Source organism: Lemur catta, chromosome 18 (assembly GCF_020740605.2).
Source record: "Lemur catta isolate mLemCat1 chromosome 18, mLemCat1.pri, whole genome shotgun sequence".
NCBI classification, from domain to species: Eukaryota; Metazoa; Chordata; class Mammalia; order Primates; family Lemuridae; genus Lemur; species Lemur catta.
In genome coordinates this window covers 40,062,817-40,086,624 of record NC_059145.1, presented here as the reverse complement: position 1 = coordinate 40,086,624, position 23,808 = coordinate 40,062,817, and the positions used below count along the sequence as shown (strand labels likewise).

Sequence of the window (23,808 nt, the reverse complement as noted above, 5' to 3'; positions counted from 1 at the left end):
GCTAGGATTACAGGTGTGAGCCACCATGCCCAGCCTCTTACTGTCTTTCTAAGGTCCCTCCTTTGGCCAAGTGCTTTATCCATTAAATGAATTAATGGATCTTATAAGGAAATGCCAGCAGTCCAAGCACTTTAAACATGCCCATTTCATCTTACGGATCCATCTGAACCACAAATTTGTTTTTTTGAATTCAGGGTAATAATGGGAACTTGTTCCAGCCATCCCTGAAGCCAGGTCCTATGGCCTCTTGAGGAAATGTGGCTTCCCCAAATTTGACTGGTTTTAATCAAGTGTGGTCCTAGAACCTTAAAGGGAAACATAATTCCCTTTAAGTATATCAAGAACTAGGCAGAGAGCATGGGTTCAAGATTTTTTATTTTCAGAGCTGGCAATGCTAGCTAAGCTGGTACAATCTGAAGGCCATCCCACCTCTCTTTTTAGGCACTGAACTGACAGAATCCCTACAAAGATCAGAGACCAATTGGGATCTGTCTCAGTGTGTGGGAAGAGGCCTTCTCCCAACATACTTTTTCCAACAAGATTTGTTTTATAGCCAAATGCAACTCAAACCCAGAACATAACTAGTCATCTCCAATACCACTGATTCCCTCCCCAAACCCAGAATAGGAAGCCGAGGTAAGAGGGGAGACTGACTCTTGTTATAAGAAAAACCTGGCTACACCTCAATGGAGCAATGATGGTAAGGAGGCAGGTGTCGCAGAGTGCGGATGGGCAGGCGCTGCGACAGGCCTATCTATAATCAATTCAGTCAGCCCCAGCTCCTTGGATGAGGCGTTCCTTTGAGACTCCCACTTCCATGGGGCTAGATAAGGGGGCAACTGGTGACAATTCACCACTCCCTGTCCTTCAAATTAAAACATGATAAACCCAGAAAGTCTTACCTTCAAAATCCACCATGCTCCCTTGTGAGAAACATCCTATACACTCATCTCTATGCTAGCACCCACTCCCTTCTCCTAATGCCCAGGGCTTCCAGCCCCTCTTCCCACCCTTGGGTGGCCCATCCAACACTGATTTGCTACTCCTTGACTCATAAAATGACTATTTTTTTAAAAATTAAAAGCTAGAGTATCAGTACTAGAAGGAGGACACTCAGTGGCTATGCCCCTCCCTCATCCTGCAGAGCCCACCCATTCCTACCCCCTAGCCTGGGAAACCTACACTACAACATTCCAACACCGACCTGGGGGTGGCCCAAGGGAAGCTGCCTGAAGTGCTTTACTGACTCTGACTCCTATACCAGCCAACATCACAGGGAACCGGGGTGAGGAAGAGCAGGGACACACTTCCTGTCAGATCTTGATGGCCAGAGGTAGGTTTGGGAGGTTTAGCTTATACCCTGTGGCCAAACCCGAGTCCAGCGCCCACTCCCACTAGTACCTCAGCTCCTGGCTTTATATAGCAGCAGGTTTGCTTTTTCTTACCCCCCCCTTTTTTTTTTAATTAAAAGCCGAGGTAGTCCCTGGGATGATAAAACCCTACCTAGAATGGCAGTATTTTGACCTAATAAAGCAGTAAAGGAAAAGTCTCAAGAGTTAAAAAAACAAAAAAACTAAAAAAAAAACCAAAAAAATAAAAATAAAAATAAAATAAAGTGATTGATGAAGTTGAATAAATTAAAGATACAGATTATCCCACAAAGGCCTTTCCTTCCCAGGCTGTCTTTGATACTCAGCCGGCAGCATTTCTGTCTGTTACTTCTCTGTATTCCCGTCTCTCTCCCTTCCCTCACAAGAGAAGGCCAGAGCCCAATAAGGCCCCAGCTGCTTCATCCCACTGTGGGTAGAACAGCTTGACGTGGTGCTGAGAACGGCACCATGGCATGTGACAACCTTGGTAGATAGTCCTGATGGGGAAGGAGGACGTCTTACAACGACAGGAGAGGCACAGCCTGCAGGATGCCCTGGGCACCAACCTTAGGAGTGTGGGAGGTAGGTTTAAGGCATTGAAGCCTCCTCTCCAAATGTCACACAGCTGGTCCCTTTGCTCAAGTTTCTCTGCAGCAAAGAGGGGAAGTGGGGTGTGGAGGGAAGCTCAGGCTGCTGTTGTCTGGCACCACTGCCCTCAGAGCTTCTTCAGACGACTATACATCTCCCTTTTGCTCTTTTCTCCTGCCCAGGTCCGGCTCTTGGTGCGGAACTTCTTGAGGTCTTCTTTAAAGTCCTCATGGTGCATGGGTCGGTAGCTGGGAGGCTCACAGTGAGACTGTGGGGACAGGAAAGGATGAGGTTGGGGCACACCTGCCTCACACTCACAACCGGGCTCCCTCCCTGCCCTGGGCACAAGGCTGGGAGCAGCAGTGCAGATCCGGGCAGCAGGTTCTACAGGAGCCTTCTTTGTGCAGGGCAGACACCCGCTTTCCCCTAGACTCCTGGCAAGAAATGGTCATGACCACCAGACAGATCCACTGGTCCACCATTTTGGGGGGCAGGGGAATGCTCTCCAGAGACCCCAGTCTTACCTGGCATTTCAGAAAGAACTCCTTGTATCCCCCCTTCAGGACATACAGCTCAGGGTAGTGGAGTTTGGGGTATTCATTGCCAAGCCGATCTCTCTCTCTCACATACCGGCACCTAGTAAAGGGAAGGAAGGCCAAAGCAAGGTTAGCCCTTGCAATATGGAGACACATAAAGAAGACAACACAATAAAAGCAGTGACTGTGGTTTTAATATTCCTTATATATCTTCGTAACTTTACATTTATTCTTGGAAACAATCAGTGCTGAGTTGCAAGTTCCTGACCATGTGAGCAGTGTTCACAGCCGGTGCTGGCAGGTGGTCTCTTTCCCAGTGTTCCTTTCTCCAAGTTAAATAGTCCTAGATCTGACTCCTGCCCAGTGTCTTCACCAGCACCACCTGCAGCAATCGCTTCTGAGCCAGCTTCCCCCTGCATCTTCCTCCCTTGCCACATTCCCCAGCCTTCCTTGACCAGTCTGCCTCCCTCACCTCCTTCTATCTAAGTGGGACTTTTTCTCCTTGTGGCTTTTAAACATGCTGAGCTTGCTTTTGCCTCAGGGCACCCACTTGTATCCTATGTCTAGACTAAATGCTCTTCCCGATATCATCCTGTGACTGGTGGCTGCTTACTGCCCAACCCTTGCTGTAAAAGTCCAAGTCTTTGCCAAGTGAGAACTTTACACTTCTCCGTCATTTGCATAAAGAACAATCACTTGTTCAAGCCTGGTGACTCATGCCTGTAATCCCAGTACTTTGGGAGGCCAAGGGGGAGGATTCCTTGAGGCCAGGAATTTGAGACCGGCCTGTGCAACACAGACCCTGTCTCTCTCTACAAAAAAATTAGCTAGGCATGGTGGCATACACCTGTAGTCCCAGCTACTTGGGAGTCTGAGGTAGGATTGCTTGAGCCTAGGAGTTTGAGGCTGCAGTGAGTTACAATGGTGCCACTGGACTCCAGCCTGGGCAACCCTGTCTCTTAAAAAAAAAAAAAAAAAGAAAAGACTAACAATGAGCCCCTCAAGAGCAGTCATGATGAAGCAGATGCTAAATCCATGGGGGATACTGCATGGGCAACACTGGGATCATAGACCACAGACAGGGCTGCTCTGGAAAAGCTGAAAATCCTTTGCAACTGAAACCGTTAGGTCGACTATAAACTAGGCCGGGCGTGGTGGCTCACACCTGTAATCCTAGCACTCTTGAGAGGCCGAGGCGGGAGGATAGCTTGAGGTCAGGAGTTCTGAGACCAGCCTCAGCAAGAGTGAGACCCTGTCTCTACTAAAAATAGCAAAACTAGCCGGGTGACGTGGCTCGAGCTTGTAGTCCCAGCCTCAGGAGGCTGAGGCAGGAGGATCACTTGGGCCCAGGAGTTTGAGGCTGCTGTGAGCTAGGCTGATGCCATAGCACTCTAGCCCAGGTGACAGAGCAAAGATTCTGTCTCAAAACAAAAAACAAAAAAACTATAAACTACACTCAAGGAAGCTGTTCATGAAATCAATCAACTGCTGAATGGGTAAGAATTTGGAAAAATGTTATGTATGAATTTATACTTTTATAAAACCATGAAATTATGTGTCACATGTGTAGGCTGAGGCATGAAAATGACTTGTGATGTGTAAGAAGATGCTCAATATGTTCAAATATGTTCCAAATGTAAGCCACACACCACCATGTCCCACAAAAGTGTCGTGGGGCCTCTGTCCCAGAGCCCAGTTCCGTGCAGCACTCACATTCGGGGACCTCTCTCAGAAGAAAACTCGCAGTGGAACACAACGATGACACGCTTGCCATCAGTAGGTACAATGGGCTTCTTGAGTAAGAAGTCTTCAACCTCTTCTTCCATGTGCAAGTTTACCGCACCCTGTGAAGGCACCAGAGACTCTTGGCCCCTGCCTGTTTTACACTTAAAGTAATGATTCAGTGAAAGTGATCTTTAAGACCGTAAGACCAGTTTGTGATTTTGCAGATCTTCTGGCTGAATAGTCCAGCAGACCACCTGGCACCTGAATCTCAAATGGAGCTTTATCTGCATACATTGACTGAGCAGTAACCCACATGGGGATTGGAAATGGGCGACTCAAATATGACTGGTGCATTTTATGAGTAGTATTTTTAAATTTGGGGATTTTGAAAAGCCGTAAGACAGTGGGGCCAACACTACATGGATTTAAAGCACCCCCTGACCACAGTTAAACACTATTTTATTGGGTAAAAGATTAAAATGCCACAACCAGTTCCTTTCTCCCTGGGACCATGTGTCCCAATACATCCCTCCACCAGGCAGCTGGACTGAACAACCAGCTTAGGAGACATTGCTAAGCCTGGCACAGACTCCGGGGTGTGTTGCCATAGATTGGCTTCTCCTAGTCAGGATCCCTGAGATGTTCAAACATTTGTACCCAAGCCTCTTAAATGCTATAAAACCTTTTCTGGTCCCTTTGAATGGCTTAGACACCAGTGGGTACCACTTAGAAATGCCCTTGATGGTGATAGTTTGAGGGACAGAACAGAAAGAACATCTGCAGCACAAAGTGGTAGTGTAGTACAGACCATGGAACATTCATTTAGAACACCAGGAATCAAATGCCTTCTACAATCACTGTCTTGTTTTAAAATTCTCACAACTAGCTACATAACCTAAGCAGCCAAGTGTCACAATGTTTGCCTTTAAAATCACAGATTCTGTCTAGGGCTCCTTCTTTGCCCCCCAAGATAGCAAGTCTAAGGAATCCATACCTTGATGTGGCCTCCCTCATATTCATATGGGTATCGGCAGTCAATGATAACAAATTCTTTAATAACGTTGGCAAATTTGCCATTTAGAACAGATGCCATCTGTGGAGAGAAAGCCAAGGGGAATCAACTTTCACCATTAGGAACAACTAGGTTTAAATACGTCATGTGTGGTAGGTTCCAAAAGGATGACTTACAATTTCTGGAGAGATGTATTTTAAATCCTGATGTTTCCCAGTGACTGTATGAAAGAGATAACCCTTGAAAAGAAGAAAAAAAAAGATACTTAGAGAATCTGAAAGCCTATATATTTATGGTTATATATTTATATGGCTTGCCTGTTTGGTAGGAGGCAGCTTAAAGGAAAAAACAAAACATTTTCTCACAAATCAATAAGATATATTATTATCTCCATTTTCAGCACCTTCTCCAAGATTACCCTGCTAGTAAGCCAGATTTGAATGAAGAACCCTCATGTAATTGCCCTTTCCTCCTGCTTTTGTCAAGAATCCTCATCTCAGTAGCTAGACTATGAATAGCACTTAAAACACAGTGGGGGAATGCACTTCATTCACTTACTAAGCACCTGCTATATACAGCATGGTGCTAGGTACCTGGGGAAGGAAAAAAGAGACCTGGCGCAGCCTTGAGGAGGAAGATGGGCACATCAACAATCACTTGTTAGGACAACTGGCTGAGTAAAGAGCTCATCCACCCCCATGGCCACACACAGGGCCATTAAGACAAACAACCAGTAGCTTCAATTCAAGTTGAAGCTTCCACAAGCAAGGACACACTTGGGTCTTTGCTTGTTTTTCCCTTCAGACTCCCTGTTCCTTCAAAATTCATCTGGCTGAAATACCAATGGCCCACCAGACACTTGTATGTGGGGGGGAAAAATAAGGAAAGAAATGAAATACCAGTGGCCCAGGCCCACACCTTTACCAAACCCCTAGCTGAGACAAACTCCCTTTTATTTCTCATAGGCTGCTGCTTACACTTCACTGACATTTACTTCAATCTACCGTATGGTACACGTGGTTCATGTCTTACCTCCTCAACCACATACTAAGTTCTCTGAGGGAAGGAACTAGGTCTCATTTTGGAATCTCTGCCAAACACATAACAAGTGTTTCAATAACTGTTAGCTAAATTAATGAATAAAAGACTGCTCTGGTAATCTTCAAGTCAAAATGTGACTAAATAAGCTGCTAGTGACACATTCCCTGTCCCAGCCTTGTATTTCAGCAGAGCTTAAAGGCAGCCAACACTATCCCTTACCAGACATTCCTCTGGGCTTCTTTTGAGGGCCTTTTCCCTCAAAAGCCATGCTTCTCTGGACAATGGAGAAATTCAGTCTCTACCCTAGATCTTCTAAGATAACCTTTTCAGCATACAGACTTGTAGTGAGGTTATAGGTTTATTTTTGCTTCTTATGCTATTCTGCATTACTACTTTTTATAATCAGGAACACAACTGGGTGTGGTGGTGCACATCTGTAACCCCAGCTACTTGGGAGGTTGAGACAGGAAGATTGCTTGAGCCCAGGAGTTTGAGACCAGCCTGGGCAACATGGCAAGACCCCATTTCTAAAAATGAATAGAAAAACTAGGCCAGGTGCAGTGGCTCACACCTATAATCCTAGCACTCTGGGAGGCAGAGGTAGGAGGATTGCTTGAGCTCAGGAGTTCAAGACCACCGTGAGCAAGAGTGAGACCCTGTCTCTACTAAAAAGTAGAAAAATTAGCTGGGTGACGCGGCACACACCTGTAGTCCAAGCTACTCGGGAGGTTGAGGCAAGAGGATTGCTTGAGCCCAGGAGTTTGAGGTTGCAGTGAGCTACAGTGGCACCACTGCACTCTACCCAGGGTGACAGAGACTCCGTCTCAAAAACAAAAAAACAAACAAAAAAAAGCACAGTTCCCAGAGAGCCTGGTCTTTGCATTTGGGTTGGATCAAGGTGGTTGGTGCAGTTCGCCACCTGACACCACTGATTAGCTACAGTCTCACAGACATCAACATACACTTGATCGTGAGAAACCAAGTTTGCTTCCCTATTTTCAACATTTTTAAACTGTCACTTTGGAGGCATCCCAGGAGCCACCCTGGGGAAGGAGAAAGGCTGAGGGGGGTTCTAGAAACCCTTCACCCAGCATCACTCAGCCAGAGTAGCTTTGCTTCCATCTGCTGCAATTACCTTGGAGAAGTCTCCTATAAGATCCCTTGGGTCATTGTCCAAAATGTTTTCAATGGTCCCTTTTGGGGAAGATGCCAGGGATAAAGACTGATGTGGAATCTGTAACAAACCGAAGGTGGAGAATGAGGCCAGGGTTCTGAACAGGACTTCTGAAAACATTCACCTGGAGCATGTCACAAGGAGGAGTCTGAAATGTTAATGTCTATATTTAGCAAATAAGAAGTTTTTCTTGGCCGGGCGCGGTGGCTCACCCCTATAATCCTAGCACTCTGGGAGGCCGAGGCAGGTGGATCGTTTGACCTCAGGAGTTCAAGACCAACCTGAGCAAGAGTGAGACCCCGTTTCTACTAAAAATAGAAAGAAATTAGCCGGACAACTAAAAATCTATATAGAAAAAATTAGCCGAGCATGGTGGCACATGCTTGTAGTCCCAGCGACTTGGGAAGCTGAGGCAGAAGGATTGCTCGAGCCCAGGAGTTTGAGGTTGCTGTGATTGTCTAAAAGAAAAAAAAAGAGAGAGAGAGAAAAGAAATTTTTCTTATTTGATTGAATCAGGAACTATTTCTGAATTGCTCTGAAACTAAGTCCCTCCCTGCATTTTTAAAAGGAGGGTTAAAATTAGGGCTAAGTTTAAAAAAAAAACCGAGAGATAGCACACACTCACCAGAATGCTTGAAATTAAGGGAACAAATATATATCATAATCAAGATAATGAAAGAAAATTAAAAATGAATATAAAACCCTGGTAAAGGTATGGAACAAATGGCACTCTTATACATTGCTGTGAGTACAACCACACTGGGAACCTATCTGGCAGTGTCTGCTAAAGCTAACCATGTGCCTAGCCTAGGACTCAGCAATCACACTCCTAGGTATTTACCTATGAGAAATGAAAGTATATGTGTATAAAAAAAACTGCACAAGAATATTTATAGCAGCTTTATTCATAATAGCCAAAACAACCACCCAAACATCAATCAACAGAATAAATAATCTGTATTAGTTTCATGCAATGAAATATTACACAGTAAAGAAAAAGAAAAAACCTGATATACATAACAGTCTGGATGATTGCCATAAAAATAATATTGAACAAGAGAGATCAGACAAAAAGAATATATGGTATAATTCCATGCATATAAGGTTCAGACACAGGCAAAACTAAGCTATGGGTTCAGTGTTATCTTGAGAGGAGGGAGGAGCTCCTGGTGCTCTTTCTTGATCATGGGAAGTATTTATGGGAGGTGTGTTCACTTTGTGAAGATTTAACTAAGATATATACTTATTTGCATGATTTTAAGTATGTATGTTAAAATAAGTTTATATTTTTTAAGACATAGGGTCTTGCTATGTTGCCCAGGTAGGCCTCAAGAGATCCATCCTCCCTGCCTCAGCCTCCCCAGTAGCTGGGACTACCCACATGTGCCACTGCACTTGGCTAAAATAAGTTTATTTTTGAAAACAAAACAAAAACCTCAGGAGCCAACTGAAGAGGCAGTCAGATGTTAAAAAAGGGATAATTTGAGCATTAAAAAGGATATTACAAGTAACAAACAGAGAATACATTAAATGTTTTAATCCTGGAGTTCATAATTATTATTGAAAAACACAACCCACAAGCCTCAACTGTCAACTTTGGAAGATGTTAGGTAGGGCATTATTTGGAAAACTGGCAAATAAAGAGATCCATATCCCCCTGCCTTTCCCAAGGGTGACCAAAGAATTCAGTCTGAGTTTTTCTTTATAGGAATATTCTAACTAATAATTTAAAAGTACCAAAATTAAAATATATGGAAATGAACCAAAACATACATAAAAGAAATATCATTAAAAGCTAAAAAATGTTTTAAAATATGGAAATAAAACATGGAAATTAGCTGGGTGTGGTGGCACATGCCTATAGTCCCAGCTATTTGCGAAGCTGAGGAGGGAGGATCCCTTGAGCCCAGGAGTTTGAGGTTACAGTGAGCAGTGAATGGGCCAATGTACTCTAGCCTGGGTGACAGAGTAAGACCCTGTCTCTAAAAACAAAAATATAAAACAAGGAGATCAATTTCTAATATGGCAAGAGTAAAAGAAAATGAACATCCTTAAATATTGAGATATATAATATAAATTAGAAGCTGCTTTCTGGAAGGCAATTTTCAGACATGTATACAATGCAAGCTTTCATAAATGTCTCTACCCTTTAACTATGATTCCACTTTTAATTTTAACAATAAAAGGAAAACCAGGAAAAGGAAAATTCTAAAGGTTTAGAAGATGATTCATTCAATTACTTCTAGTATAGCCATAAAATGAAACACTACATAGCCATTAAATATTCTTTTAGAACAACACTTTATAAGGCAGCAGGCCTAGATATTTTCATAGCTGTAATCTATCTATTTTTGTAATAAGATTGAGATTTATTCAAAACTTTTCATGCCACAGAAAACACAGGCAGTTCTAGTTTATTTTATAATGTTTAACATCAAAACTTAATGTAAGGACAACATAATGAAGGAAAAAACATACAAATAAAAGCAATTCTAAATAAGCCAAACATAGTATTTCAGGAAGCAAGAATAGTTGTTTTTTTTTTTTTTTTTGAGGCAGAGTCCCACTCTGTCGCCCTGGCTAGAGTGCTGTGGTGTCAGTCTAGCTCACAGCAACCTCAAACTCCTGGGCTCGAGCAATCCTCCTGCTTCAGCCTCCTGAGTAGCTGGGACTACAGGCATGCGCCACCACGCCCAGCTAATTTTTCTATATATTTTTAGTTGTCCAGCTAATATCTTTCTATTTTTTAGTAGAGACGGGGTCTCACTCTTGCTCAGGCTGGTTTCGAACTCCTGAGCTCAAATGATCCACCTGCTTCGGCCTCCCAAGTGCTAGGATTATAGGTGTGAGCCACCGCACCCGGCCAAGAATAGTTTTAATATCAGGAAACCTATGAACATAGGCTAAAATATAAAACAAGTTAGTAAACATGGACCAATCAGCTGGGATTAATAACGTATTAATATTATAAGAGGTTGCAGTGAGCTACAATGCCATTGTACTACAGCCAGGGTGACAGAGAAAGCCTTGGTTGCAAAAAAAAAAAAAGTATTAATAATACAATAGGCTGGGCGCAGTGGCTCACGCCTGTAATCCTAGCACTCTGGGAGGCCGAGGCAGGCGGATCGTTTGAGCTCAGGAGTTTGAGATCAGCCTGAACAAGAGGGAGACTTTGTCTCTACTAAAAAATAGGAAGAAATTAGTTGGACAATTAAAAATATATAGAAAAAATTAGCTGGGTATGGTGGCACATGCCTGTAGTCCCAGCTACTTGGGAGGCTGAGGCAGTAGGATTGCTTGAGCCCAGGAGTTTGAGGTTGCTGTGAGCTAGGCTGACGTCACGGCTCTCTAGCCAGGGTGACAGAGCGGGACTCTGCCTCAAAAAAACAAACAAATAAATAATAATAATAATACAATAATGTTTTGAGTGTTAGGCCATAGGGTAAATAAATAACATGAAGGCATAGGACTTATGCCTAGGGAACCATGATTGTGTAAAGACAGCTCATCTAAAGAAATGCTAATGGTCAATGAGAAATGAAAAGATGCTGTGTCTTCCTGCTAGACTCCTCCTGGAGTCAAATACCAGAATTGCTTTAGTTACCTAAAGCTTTATGAACATTTTCTCTTTAGAGTATTGTCCTAAAAGGGTACTTCAAATGCAAGAAACGAACAAATAAAACTGTGGTTCACATTAAGAAAAAAAAAAAAACAGGGAAACTGCAAAACTAACCTCCTGGGCCTTCTCTGGACTAGCTTCCTTTTCAGGGCTGGCCCCAGCTGTGCTCTTCCTCCGCTTTGTATTTCCACGTGGTGACTCCTCTTGAGATCGTTCTGGTCTCTTCAGTGTTGACCGAATGCTGGTGCTACACAGGGAAGGGGAGTCAAACAGCTTGCTTCGGTTGCCCTTAGAAGACAGACAGATCCAACTTTCATTAAAACCTGCTCACCTGAATGGTAAGGCAAACAGACCAAGGGCTTCTTGGGATTGTTTAAAGTCAATGTTAAATTAGGAGAGACACTGCCGATTCATCTAGTTCCAGCAACTCTCATAGGGCCTGGCACATAGTAAGCACTGAGTACCTGGTGCTCAATGCTATGTACTCAGCTGACATTATATGGAGGTGAATAAAACATCTCTTGCCCTCAAAAACCTTACTGTCTAAACAAAATCCTAAGAGTCAAGAGAAGTAACTGTCGCCTTCCAGTTGAGAACACATATTTGGCTTGCCTCTTTCCCTCCATTTTATTACTTCCACCTTGCTTGAGCAGCTCAACAGGTATTAATATCCCACCTAAATCCAGAAAAGATGTAAAGAAGCTAGACTATACTATAAAACAGATGCACCAAGTTTGTGAAGGTATAGTTAAAAGGGTTAAGTTTGGAGGGGATGGGGATGGGCAAAGTAACAATTGTCTTTCTAAATTGTGTTCAAAAGTCCTTTTTTCCTTTTTTTTTTGGAGACAGAGTCTTGCTTTGTTGCCCAGGCTAGAGTGCCAGGGCGTCAGCCTAGCTCACAGCAACCTCAAACTCCTGGGCTTAAGTGATCCTACTGCCTCAGCCTCCCCAGTAGCTGGGGCTACAGGCATGCGCCACCATGCCCGGCTAATTTTTTCTATATATATTTTTAGTTGTCCAGATAATTTTTATTTCTATTTTTAGTAGAGACGAGGTCTCGCTCAGGCTGGTCTCGAACTCCTGACCTCGAGCGATCCACCCGCCTCGGCCTCCCAGAGGACTAGGATGACAGGCGTAAGACACTGCGCCCGGCCTAATTTCATGTCTTTCAAAATGACCTTACAAATTCAGTCATAATATTTGTATTGGTTTAACCTACTTTCTCAAAAGCTATGCACATTGATCTACTATAATCCACAAGTGGCCTCAAAACTGTAGTTCATTTGTCTCATATTTAGAGTTCAGAGCATTGATAGTTAGAAACACAAAGCTATAAATTTATGTATACCTAAAGGTGCATAACTCTGAATTTGTATTGTGACAATATCTAATGTTCCCTAGGCATTTGCATGCATGAAAATCTGTACCTGTGCAGGCATATCCTTGCTTTTCTAACTTTCTGTTTGAAAGTATCCCTATGATGGAAATGTTAAGTCTATGGTATATATACAGATAAAGTAGGCATTTTCAATTAAGAAATACAAACATCCTTTAGTTATCATTGCTTGCCAACTGTTATGCTAGGTATTATGGAATATAAATAAGTGAGAATGATCTAAAAAAGCTAAGTCTTCAAGCTGAAGGCTTCAGATACGCTTTTTTAAACAGCCTAGATGTCAAGAGCTGAAAAGAACCATGATCCCTCCTAATCCACACTCCTTATTTTATAGATTAGGAAACACGCAGAGATGGAACACATCCCTCAAGGTTACAGTTTTATAGGTAGCCCAAAGTGAGGTCTAAACCCCAGGTCCCTGAGCCCTATTATTCCTTTCAACCTTTGGCTGTTCCCAGCTAAGGACTACTATAACCAGTGGCCTGAGTACTCAAGGCCCCCTCTAGCTACACCAGAACAACTTACGAGGTTCATAGTTCTTCTCATGACAAGGGGAGCTGTCCAGAGGCTTGCCATGCACGATGGGGTCTCATCATTCTAAAGAAAGGGAAAAACTGGTTTTAAAAAGATCCAGCAGAGACTAACATTAGTTTGAATGCTTTAGGTGTGATTCTGCCTAAAGAATACCAGACAGGTATAGATAAGAAGTGTCATAATGTACCCCACTTCCCCACAGCCATAAGATTAGAAGACAATTAGACTTAACAGTTCCGATATCTGAACATACCTGAAGGTATCCCTGATGAGGACATGTAAGTATCCTCAGTCCCTTCGGCTTCATGGCACTTGGCAGCTAGTTCTACACTGTTTTCATTTCATGTCTCTTGCACATAAATATATTGTTAGCTTCCTCAGGGTAAGAAAGATAGCAATGTCTTCTTTTAACACCACTGCCCACCTCAGGATTTAGTGAGGCTATGAGCATTATTCCTACCTATTAAATTCTCACCAAATGAACAAAAATATCAGCCAGCTAAAGCCCTGGGGAATTGGTGCTCTTTTTCACAACATATGACTTCTCCAGGGGTAGTTAGAACGGGTAGGAAAACACACACACACACACACACACACACACACACACACACACACACACATACACACTACCTTCAGATTCTCTCCATCGAGAAGGTCCATGAAGCCATCATCCTCATCAGACAAAGTGGCTATCACAGGTGACTGGGGCATAAAAAGAGGAAGGGAATTCCCTGGTTCACCACTCTCTCTTTCATTGGAAGAAAACTGTAAGACAGAATTCATGGCTTATTAATAAATGAGAGCTCTGGTCCACTTTCATTTCTTTGAATGAGTCACTATAGTTTTTATGATAAAACATACTATGTTATATTTGTTACACGAAGTAAAATTTTAGCAGCTACTGACCAAAGGAAAATGTATCCCAAGATTACAAATGATTTGATATCCACACAAAGCCCTGAGTATAGTCAGGCTAAGTAACCTTCACAAAGAACTCTTCCCAGAAGCAATTCAACTTACAATGGGAACTGGAGATAGCTTCTTGTAAACAATGAGGTTACTTTTATCAGGTTATAATCAGTGGACACCAAGCAACATGAGGATTGTAATAGCATGATAATCCACTGAAAAGAGGAAGGGCTAGAAACGCAAGTCTCTATGGAGACCATAAAATGGCCTAGAGAATGCTTATGTAACTTCAGTTCTGACAGAGGGAAATAAAGGGTGGCCTAGTTCTATAAAGTTCATCCTAGTTCTTTTTTTTTTTTTTGAGACAGAGTCTCACTCTGTTGCCCAGGCTAGAGTGCTATGGCGTTAGCCTCGCTCACAGCAACCTCAAACTCCTGGGCTCAAGCGATCCTCCTGCCTCAGCCTCCTGAGTAGCTGGGACTACAGGCGTGCGCCACCATGCCTGGCTAATTTTTTCTATATAATTTTTAGTTGGCCAGATAATTTCTTTCTATTTTTAGTAGAAACGGGGTCTTGCTCTTGCTCAGGCTGGTCTCGAACTCCCGACCTCAAGCGATCCTCCCGCCTCGGCCTCCCAGGGTGCTAGGATTACAGGCGTGAGCCACCACACCTGGCCTCATCCTAGTTCTTTAGATTTGAAATTTAAACGATGACAGCTGCTCAGTCTTTAAATGAGGAATTACTGTGTGCCAGACACTGTGATTTAATCTTTATATATATAGTCCCATTTAAGTCTTACAATACACTAATAAGGTAGTTAACCCTTTTCTCTTTATTTAACAAATCAGGAAACTGATGCTTAAGAGAGGTTACCAAGATCACACACCTCACCTGTTTGACTCCAAAACCCAAGCTCTTTCCCACACTACACCATCTCCCTAATAGAGAACCATTCCTGGAATGAAAATGGTGGTACCTCATTAGTCAATTCTATATATGTATTTTTGGGAAACCTTCACTATAAAACTAACATGTACTATAGAAAAACTACCCATAAATCCACATCTAGAGATAAATACTACTAATATAAACACTGTTAACATTGAATCATTTCTCTCCCAGGCACTTTCCAAAGCCAGAAAAAATGTTTAGAAACTTTTTTTTCACAGTAACAGGTGGTCTACAAATAATCCTTAAGATCCAAATCCCTTTTGGGTATGAATGTATTAGTCCTTAAGTGGCCCTCTGGTTTTCTGGCATTAGCTTTGCTTCACAATATAAAATAAGCTCTGGGTTGTCTCTGGCCTTCCCCAAATGCACCTGAGCACACCCTTGAAAACTAGCAATTTTTTAGCCAACAAAGTCTAGAGATAGGTAACTTTATCATGAAGGCTCACACTATGTTATACCAACTTTTGTTAGGTATGGTCCGGGATCCCTAGGTGCAGACATGATATAGAAAAATGACAGACAAGTCTCTTAAGAGGACCTAATTCTTCCTCTATGGTTTCTATACCAAGAAGCCATTATAAGAAAACAGATAGATGGTGGCTTGGAGACTAAAAGCAAAGATACAAAAGAAATACCCTTTGACATGATCAAAAATCAAACCAGTGAGAACAGCACTGGCTTTTTCTCAGTTTACATCCTCAGCCCCTACAATTAGGAGTGGCTAAGTGATAATAGGAAATCTTGGGGCTCTGGTCTCCAAGCACACACTAAAGGTATTCGGTTTCTGAAACCAAACTCTTAAAAGTGTTAGTGTGTACTTGGGAATCTAGATTGTTAAATCCTGGTCTCCTATTTATGCATCCTTTGGCAAATCACCCAACCTCTTTGAAAGTACTTTCCTAATCTGCCAAATGGAATAACTCCAGCTACTTCACAGGCTTATGAAGATTTGAGACAACAACATATATAGGAGTGCTTTGTGCTAGACAGAGTAGCAATGCTGATTGAAACTGAACCTCAGACCACAAGCCAGACCAGAGGGGTGTATTTTCAGATGCAAGTTCCTAGGAAAACCTGGAAACAACATATGCTCATTTTGCTCAAGTTGAGCCTCTTTAGTCTATAGATGCTGTTGGTTGATCCAATTCAGACCAGTAATAGGAAACTTTGGAAGTAATGACAGTCTGCCTGGCAAATAAACAGCCCTAAAACAAATGGTCCCCAAACTGCCAACGCAGCCTGTAGGCAGTAGGTTCACTGGAATCCATAATAGTTCTTAATACCTTTGGAAGAAGCCAAGTGCTGTTTCCAAGCAAAATTACTCTTTGGGAAGCACTTAGGACACATTATAAGAGCAAGTTTTAATTAAGGAGGATGACCTATGATGCCAGCAGATTATTATTATTATTTTTTTGGAGACAGAGTCTCACTCTGTTGCCCAGGCTACAGTGCCATGGCATCAGCCTAGCTCACAGCAACCTCAAACTCCTGGGCTCAAACTTCTGCCTCAGCCTCCCGAGTAGCTGGAACTACAGGCATGCACCACCATGCCTGGCTAATTTTTTCTATATATTTTTAGTTGTGCAGTTAATTTCTTTCTATTTTTAGTAGAGACGGGGTCTCCCTCTTGCTCAGGCTGGTCTCGAACTCCTGACCTCGAGCTACCCTCCCTCCTCAGCCTCACAGAGTGCTAGGATTACAGGCATGAGCCACCGCACCTGGCCACCAGCATATTATTTACCTAGAATTGACAAGGTCAAATATTCCTTACACAAGTCTAGTATTTCAAACATACCATCTTCCACTCTTGCTTCTGCTTGCCTGCTCTCCAGACACAGCAAAACCACCAAGAAACAGTTTAGTTATAAAAGACAAAGTCAAGGTAAAGACAGCTAGAGTTACTGTAGTGTCTTTAACTGGATTAAAGAAGGTGCTTTAATCCTTTCTTCCTTTTACCAAAAATCAAGGCTAAAAAACAGATAGAAATAGATTAAAGTAATTAAAAAAAAATGCTCTCTTCCTGTGAGGAACACCCCTGTGAAAGCCAGAGCACATACCATCCGAGCTGGGGCAGAATTCTGCCTCTGTGTGAAGAGATCTTTACCCTCCTCGAGTCCATGAGAGTGCAGGCAGCCACGAGATGCAGGTCTTATTGGCTTCTTAAACTCAAAGGCTTCCTGCAAGACAGTATAGTTGAGACATACTCTACTGTCCATGAAAACCAGCTCTAGGGCCTCTGCTCTAACTTGAGTGAGAAAGTAACTGCCTCCAAACTAAGGATTCACCTATTTCTAATCTAATTCCAACACTGGATCTGTTTAAGAATTTCCAAAGCTGTATTAACAGCTAACTTCTAAAGCAGCATTTTTTCCTTATCACATTTTATTTCCTAACAAATACTCGAGCATCTGCCAAGCATACAAAACATAATGAGTGATAAATTAAATCACAAACTTTATAAAATCGAAAGCAATATCATTACAATATAATTGCCTGTGAATAGGAATTAAAACTTTCCATCTAGATCCACCTGTTTGAAGGTTTCATATTTTCCACTTCTACCAATTGCAGACAATTTTTCCTACTTAAAATTGTTATTGTATTGGATACTAAAAGCAATGAAAAAAAAAAAACCTACAGGCTTACTCAACATAGATGATTTTTACAAACACAACGTTGAATGAAAGAAGCCAGATGGGATAGAATACATACTGTATGATTGCACATACTTAAAATTCAAAAGCACTCATATGCTCCCCCACCCTAAAATATTCACTTAACTTATTACTAAGTGCTAAAAGCAGTAACAGCTCATATCAGTCATTCATATGCCAACACAGTAATAAGTACTTTCTGTGCATTAACTTATTTAACCATCAAACACAACCTGATTGTCCTCATTTTACAGATGAGGAAACTAAGTCTTACAGGTTAAGTGATGTGCCCAAAATATTAAAGCCAGACAAGATGATTCCAGGGCGAGGGCTCTTAAGCACCACCTAGGGTGTTGTCCCTGTAAGTCAAAGCCCCAGGCAGGCAACTCTGGGAGAAGCCAAGTTTGGGGGAGAACCAGGAATTGGTAGAGCTTTGGCCTTGTAGAAAGCACTACAGAGGCTGATGCACTGTTCCAAGCACTCAAGGCAGGAACTCATTTCCATATTCTCCTTCATGACATCTCCCAAGTTGCCAAAGGAATCTTAGGAGAGTCCACGGAGGCAGTAGGTTTTATACTAAGTCTAGAAAATCATTGTAAGGTTTATGGACTGTGGTATTTTAGCAGGGTAAGGAAAAGGGAGAAAATAAACACATGGAAATATAGTGAGAGAGAAGGCTGGAAAAGCTAAGCTAATTTATTCAATTGTTTTGGGTGGCTACTCTGTGCAAGGCACCTGTCAGTTCTAAGAGAGAAAGCCAGACCTGGGTGTATTTGGTCTTTTGGGTGGATACCACAAACTCACCCTTTAAGCCACCATTTCAGTTACTAGAACTTGTTGGCCCTGTTCTTTCAAATACTGCCAAGGGGCATTTTCTTGAGCTTACAATTCACCCCAGGGTCAGAGCAAAGAGGCAAGGAAAACCTGGACAGAACTTTCTAGATAAACTAATTCATTCATGGATATAATTACTCCTAAGAGCAACTATCTGCACAACTCTTACCTGCCAGGCACCATTGTAAATGCTTTATTTACATAATCTTATTTAATTCCCACAACATCCCCAAAAGGTATAGCTACTCCTATTTTACAAAAGAAATAAAGAGGCCTAAAAAGAGAAGTAACTTGCCAAGGTCACACAGCTATTAAGAAGCAGGATTCAAATCCAGATTTCTCTGACTCCAAAGTCCATCCACAACTCTGGCTAAAGTTTAGTCTCCCAGGAAGCAGCCCAGCTACTTCTCTGTAAGCCATTGAGACTTGCAGGTTTCACCTCAGCCCCAGCTTAGTACATTGATGCCACACTCACATTTTCTTTGTTCTCATCCTGGTCAATAAGGTGAAAGATGTCATGGTCAAGAGAATCAGAATGGCTCCTCTTCAGAGCTGGGCTACATCCCAAAAGCTTCTGCTATCAAAGTGAAAAAAAGGGAATAATTAAGATACACGAATAAAAATTCAACAGAAATCACAGTTCTCAAAAGAAAAAAATGGGAGGGGGGGGTCTTGCCCCTCATACATCACAGTGGGTAACCAGTAAATGTGGCAAGGGCACCACCTTGCCAGAACACAGGATAGAAGGGTTCTCACTCCAGGGCTTTACACCTAACCTCCCAAGGTCTATATAGCCTTCTCAGCAGGGATTATAGTGCCAAATTAACCCCAAAATAACATCTACGTAAAAAGAACTCTTCCTGGTTTGTTAAAACAGAGATAGAAAACAAATCCAAGAGGCAGCCATTGTTGAAGTTACTCTAGGTAGAGTATCTTGAGTGCTTATATGAGACTGAGGAAAAGCAGTTTTCACTCTCAAATTAAGGTCTCCTATCAAGGTGACACTGGTAGCCAAGGAACAAATAACACGTATTAGCTCAAAATAAACAAGGGAACTAACTTACAGGTAGGGAATTTATTCTCCTCATGGGATTTTCAAGGCTGTAATGAGATCAGAAGGTAAATAATGAGAATAAAGCATGTAAAGAGGCATTCATAATAGCAGATACATAGTGTTTAGCCTATAGTTTGGTTGGGGGGGAGGGGGCGAGGGGCAGTCTCATTTTATCCAAGAGATGGAAGGCTAAATTTCTAAACCTGCCCTGTTCTCAGGAGTATTCCCAACACTAGGCTTCAAGGTGAAAAAGCAAACCTAGGCCTTCTCTTAAAATATACACATTCTCTTAAGGCTATGATGTCAAAGGGTGGAACAAGGGTTTGCGTGAGATGCAAACAGAATACCAAAATTACAGTGAAAATAAAGGAAGGGAAGTGCTGAAAACTGCTGACACAAACTACTCATCTCAAGATACCAGAGTTTCTAGGGCCCAAAAGTCTTACTAGGAACAGCTAAATCCAAGGATCCAGTCCAGAGTATGAAGAACTTCATTAAAAAATTAAGAAATGTTTTTTCTAAGTACAAACATTTAAAGGCAGTGAATACATACTTTTCTTTACTGTCTAAGGGCCCAGGAGAATCCAGACAGAAACCTGTGGAAAATAAAAAAATCTTGTCAGGAAATAATGTTTAAAATACTATTTTCTCATTAAAAATAAAGATGCTAGAACTTTTTCTTTAAGTCAGTCAACAAAGACTTATAGCTTGTACAATTTTGCCAGAATTGAAGTCAAGTCTCTATTTGATTGTCAAAAACTAAATGTTTGACAAGTCTTAATATTTTCAGAGTCTATTTACTAATCCTCTTCTACTTGCAAACATCATTTGGGGAAATAGGATTTGAAAAGATGGTAAATAAAACTGCTTCATATCATGGTTATTTGGTTATTCAGGTAGAGGTGACCCAGACAACTTTCTGTGAGTTCCAACCATGGAAAGAACAGGTACCAGATTTTCCTGGAATGGTTTTGATTTCAAATATATTACCTTGTCAGATCATATGTGTAATTTGAGGATTTGAAAAATACAACTATTAGTTATAAGATATGGAAGGCAAGTATTTATAGCCTTTAACAAAATGACACCAAAGGCAGCAGGGTAGAGAAGACACTGCTCAGCATTACCATATGCCAGCTCAGACTGGCCCAGACCCACCAGTGCCTGCCTAGCTCACATCTCTCCCTGTCTATGTAGACTTACAAAAAGTTAGGTTTCAGCACTTCTAACTGATATTCCTGCCTGCCATACTGCCACAAACAGGAATCCTATCCCTAGTTCTATATTATATTTCACATTATATTACATTCTACATACAGAAGCCTACATTATATTAAGACTTTTGCTCTTGCAGTTCCCTAATCTAAAGCATCTTTGCCCCAATGCTTTTTTTTTTTTTTTTTTAAGAGACAGTCTCTCTCTGTGCCCACGCTGGAGTACAGTGGCATGATCATAGCTCACCATAGCCTCAAACTCCTGGGCTCAAGCAATCCTCCCACCTTAGCCTCCCGAGTAGCTGGGACTACAAGGTACACCACCACATCTGGCTAATTTTTAAATTTTTTTGTAGAGACAGGGTCTTACTATGTTGCCCAGGCTGTCCAAAGCTCTTATCTGTGCAAATACAGATAAACCCAGCAGTAGCATGAATTTTTGAAGAATGAAATGCACTGGGCTGGGCGCAGTGGCTCACACCTGTAATCCTAACACTCTGGGAGGCTGAGGCAGGTGGATAGTTTGAGCTCAGGAGTTCAAGACCAGCCTGAGCAAGAGCGAGACCCCGTCTCTACCAAAAAAAAAAATAGAAAGAAATTATCTGGACAACTAAAAAAACATATAGAAAAAATTAGCCGGGCATGGTGGTACATGCCTGTAGTCCCAGCTACTTGGGAGGCTGAGGCAGGATTGCTTGAGCCCAGGAATTTGAGGTTGCTGTGAGCTAGGCTGATGCCACAGCACTCTAGCCTTGGCAACAGAGTGAGACTCTGTCTCAAAAAAAAAATTAAAAGAAATGCACTGGCACATTCCCTCCATAGCAAGATCATGAGAATGACTTCCTTATATTGTACTTCCAGTAATCTGGCCCTATATTTTAACCAGTAAGATTTTCTGAATGCCACTTACAATGGTATGGTAAATTTTACTCTACTACTCATCCTTTAAGAGCAAGCACACGTCACTTCCTTACAGATACTTGATACCTATTTCCTCTCTTCATAAATTGCCATAGGGGCTCCTTTGTACTGTTCTTAATGGTATTTGTCACTCAATGCCATGACTTCTTTTTTGAGACAGTTTTGCTCTGTAGCCCTGGCTAGAGTACAGTGGTGTCATCATGGCTCACTGCAACCTCAAATTCCTGGGCTCAAGCAATCTTCCTGCCTCAGCCTTCTGAGTAGCTGGGACTTACAGGCACATGTGCCCGGCTAATTTTTTCTATTTTTAGTAGAGGTGGGATCTTTCTCTTGCTCAGGCTGGTCTCAAACTCCTGGCCTCAAGCTATCTTCCCATCTTCCAGAGTTGGGTTTACAGATGTGAGCCACCGCACCCAGTCCTAATGTGTACTGTTTCAACTACTTACCAAAACTAAGCTCCTAGGTGAAAGGGCATGTTTCAGGAAATTCCTAGTATTGCTCCCCACAAAGCCAGACACACAATACATGAAGACTAACAGAATTACCTGAATCAGTTGACTCGGAGGAACCCATTCTTTGCAGATTGCTGTTGTTTTTCAACTCCAGTGGCTGCTCATACTCACTGAAACAAGAGAAATAATCCCATATGAACGATTTCTAAGACATAATTAAAATCTCACATACCGGAGACAGGCCATGAAGTTAACAAGTAGCCAGGCTTCTACAAACCTTCCAGGCCACACCACAGATCCCACTTTGCCACCCAGAACACCCAGTTGGCACTTGGACAAAGGAGAGGAAGAAATGGGTGGGCATGGCCCTGGGTTACACTGTAGCATACCATGACTATGGCAAATGTTGCTGTATTTCCTGAAATGAGAGCATGTGTTTTAGGTAGTGTGCTAGAAGTGGGGATCAAAGATGAACAGAACCATTCCTGCTTTTCAGAGGATGGAAAATGCATAAGACATGTGCTTAGAAGATGGGACGTCCAAGACTGAAGGGAAAGCAGCTTCGCTAGAAACACCATGGGAAGCATTTTTTTGCCATAAGTCTTTCAAGTATGGAAAGTTGAGTAAAAAGACCTGGCCTTAGGACAACAGTGGGGTGGATGTCAGGAATACGCAAGGGGCAGGGATTGAGATGATTTTGCACAAACGCCAGGAAAGAAAATGCCATGTCCCTTTGTTGAGAAGGAACAAAGGTCACAGGAAACTAAGATCCTGTCGAGGTGGTTTAGCAAAGGGTGGAAGTGGGCGCCTAGGAAGGCCTGATTTTCCCCCGTGGAGGTAAATTCCAAAGAGCTTCCTGGGATAGAGATAGGAGAGTGCAGAGAAATGCGAAAGGGGAGGCGAAGGTGGGCCTGGCTCAGGCTAAGGGGCAGCCTAAGAAGGTCCGACAGCCTCTCCCGCCCAACATTCCGCCCGGGGGGAGGATGCACATGGCGGGCCCCAGCCTGGCCGCCTTCGGGCAGTGAACCCAGACGGGCAGTCCTAACCCTTCTCCCGATCCGTTTCCTGACGTGATCTCCCCGAGGGCCGACTGGGAGACCAGCGGCCCGGGGCACCGCTTGCCGGTCCCTCCTCACCTGCCCAGGCCCTGCAGCCGGTCCATGGTGACCGTCAGGTTGGTGACAGGCGACAGTCCCCCGGCGGCTGGCGTATCAAACAGCGCTTTCACGACGGGCTGTGGCGCGGGAGGGGAGCTGCAGGCGAAGAGCAGGCGGCGGCGGTGCGGGGGCTCCGGGCCCAGTTCCATGGCGGCGCCGGGCCTCCCAGGGCTCCCGCTCCCTCTTCCTCCGCCTCCGCCGCGCCCGCCCCGCCCCGCCAGCACCGGCCTTGGCCGCGCGCCCCGCCGCCGGCCCCCCGCGGGTCAAACACAAACACGACCCCGCCGTTCCGGGACGCGGCCGCCGCGGGTAAGTGGCGCGGACGGGCGGGTGTCTGGACCCGTCAGGCGCCAGCCACAAGCACGGGTGTTTCCCTCGCGCCCCGCGAGGCCAGCGAGCGGGCGGGCGCCGGCAACCTGAAGATTAAATCCAAACAAGCCCGCAGGTCGAGAAGGGAGAGCGGGCGAGAGCCGCGAGGCAACGGCCCAGGCTCGCACTGTCTTCGCTTTTCTCTCACCCCCTTGCCCAGCCCAGGGTCGCAGAGAACCGAGCCCACCCCGACTTCCTTCCCGGGATGTCGCAGTCACGGTGGCCTTTCGCGGTAATAGCTGCTCACTAGGCTCCGCCGCCACCCCGCCCCCCTTTCCTAGTTGGCGCCAAACGGAAT

General features: G+C 43.4%; 1 protein-coding gene across 4 annotated transcripts; it reads right to left on the bottom strand.

Moving 5' to 3' along the window:
* Window positions 1-365: 365 nt before the first annotated feature.
* On the bottom strand, window positions 366-23,767 carry CDC25A (cell division cycle 25A). 4 transcript variants are annotated; one of them, XM_045530355.1, is made up of 15 exons: window positions 23,121-23,767; window positions 22,078-22,154; window positions 19,951-19,993; window positions 19,408-19,444; window positions 18,819-18,920; window positions 16,913-17,032; window positions 13,626-13,760; window positions 12,987-13,058; window positions 11,180-11,353; window positions 7,408-7,506; window positions 5,408-5,470; window positions 5,214-5,312; window positions 4,208-4,338; window positions 2,483-2,594; window positions 366-2,226 (listed from the first exon to the last, which is right to left on the bottom strand). In XM_045530355.1, exons 1-15 carry the CDS (start codon window positions 23,288-23,290, stop codon window positions 2,086-2,088), a joined length of 1,575 nt encoding a protein of 524 aa, XP_045386311.1. In that variant the 5' UTR covers window positions 23,291-23,767; the 3' UTR covers window positions 366-2,085. The 4 variants fall into 4 exon arrangements, with proteins under 4 accessions (XP_045386311.1, XP_045386312.1, XP_045386313.1 ...); XM_045530356.1 differs by having other exon boundaries at window positions 18,819-18,917; XM_045530357.1 differs by lacking the exon at window positions 16,913-17,032.
* Window positions 23,768-23,808: the final 41 nt, after the last annotated feature.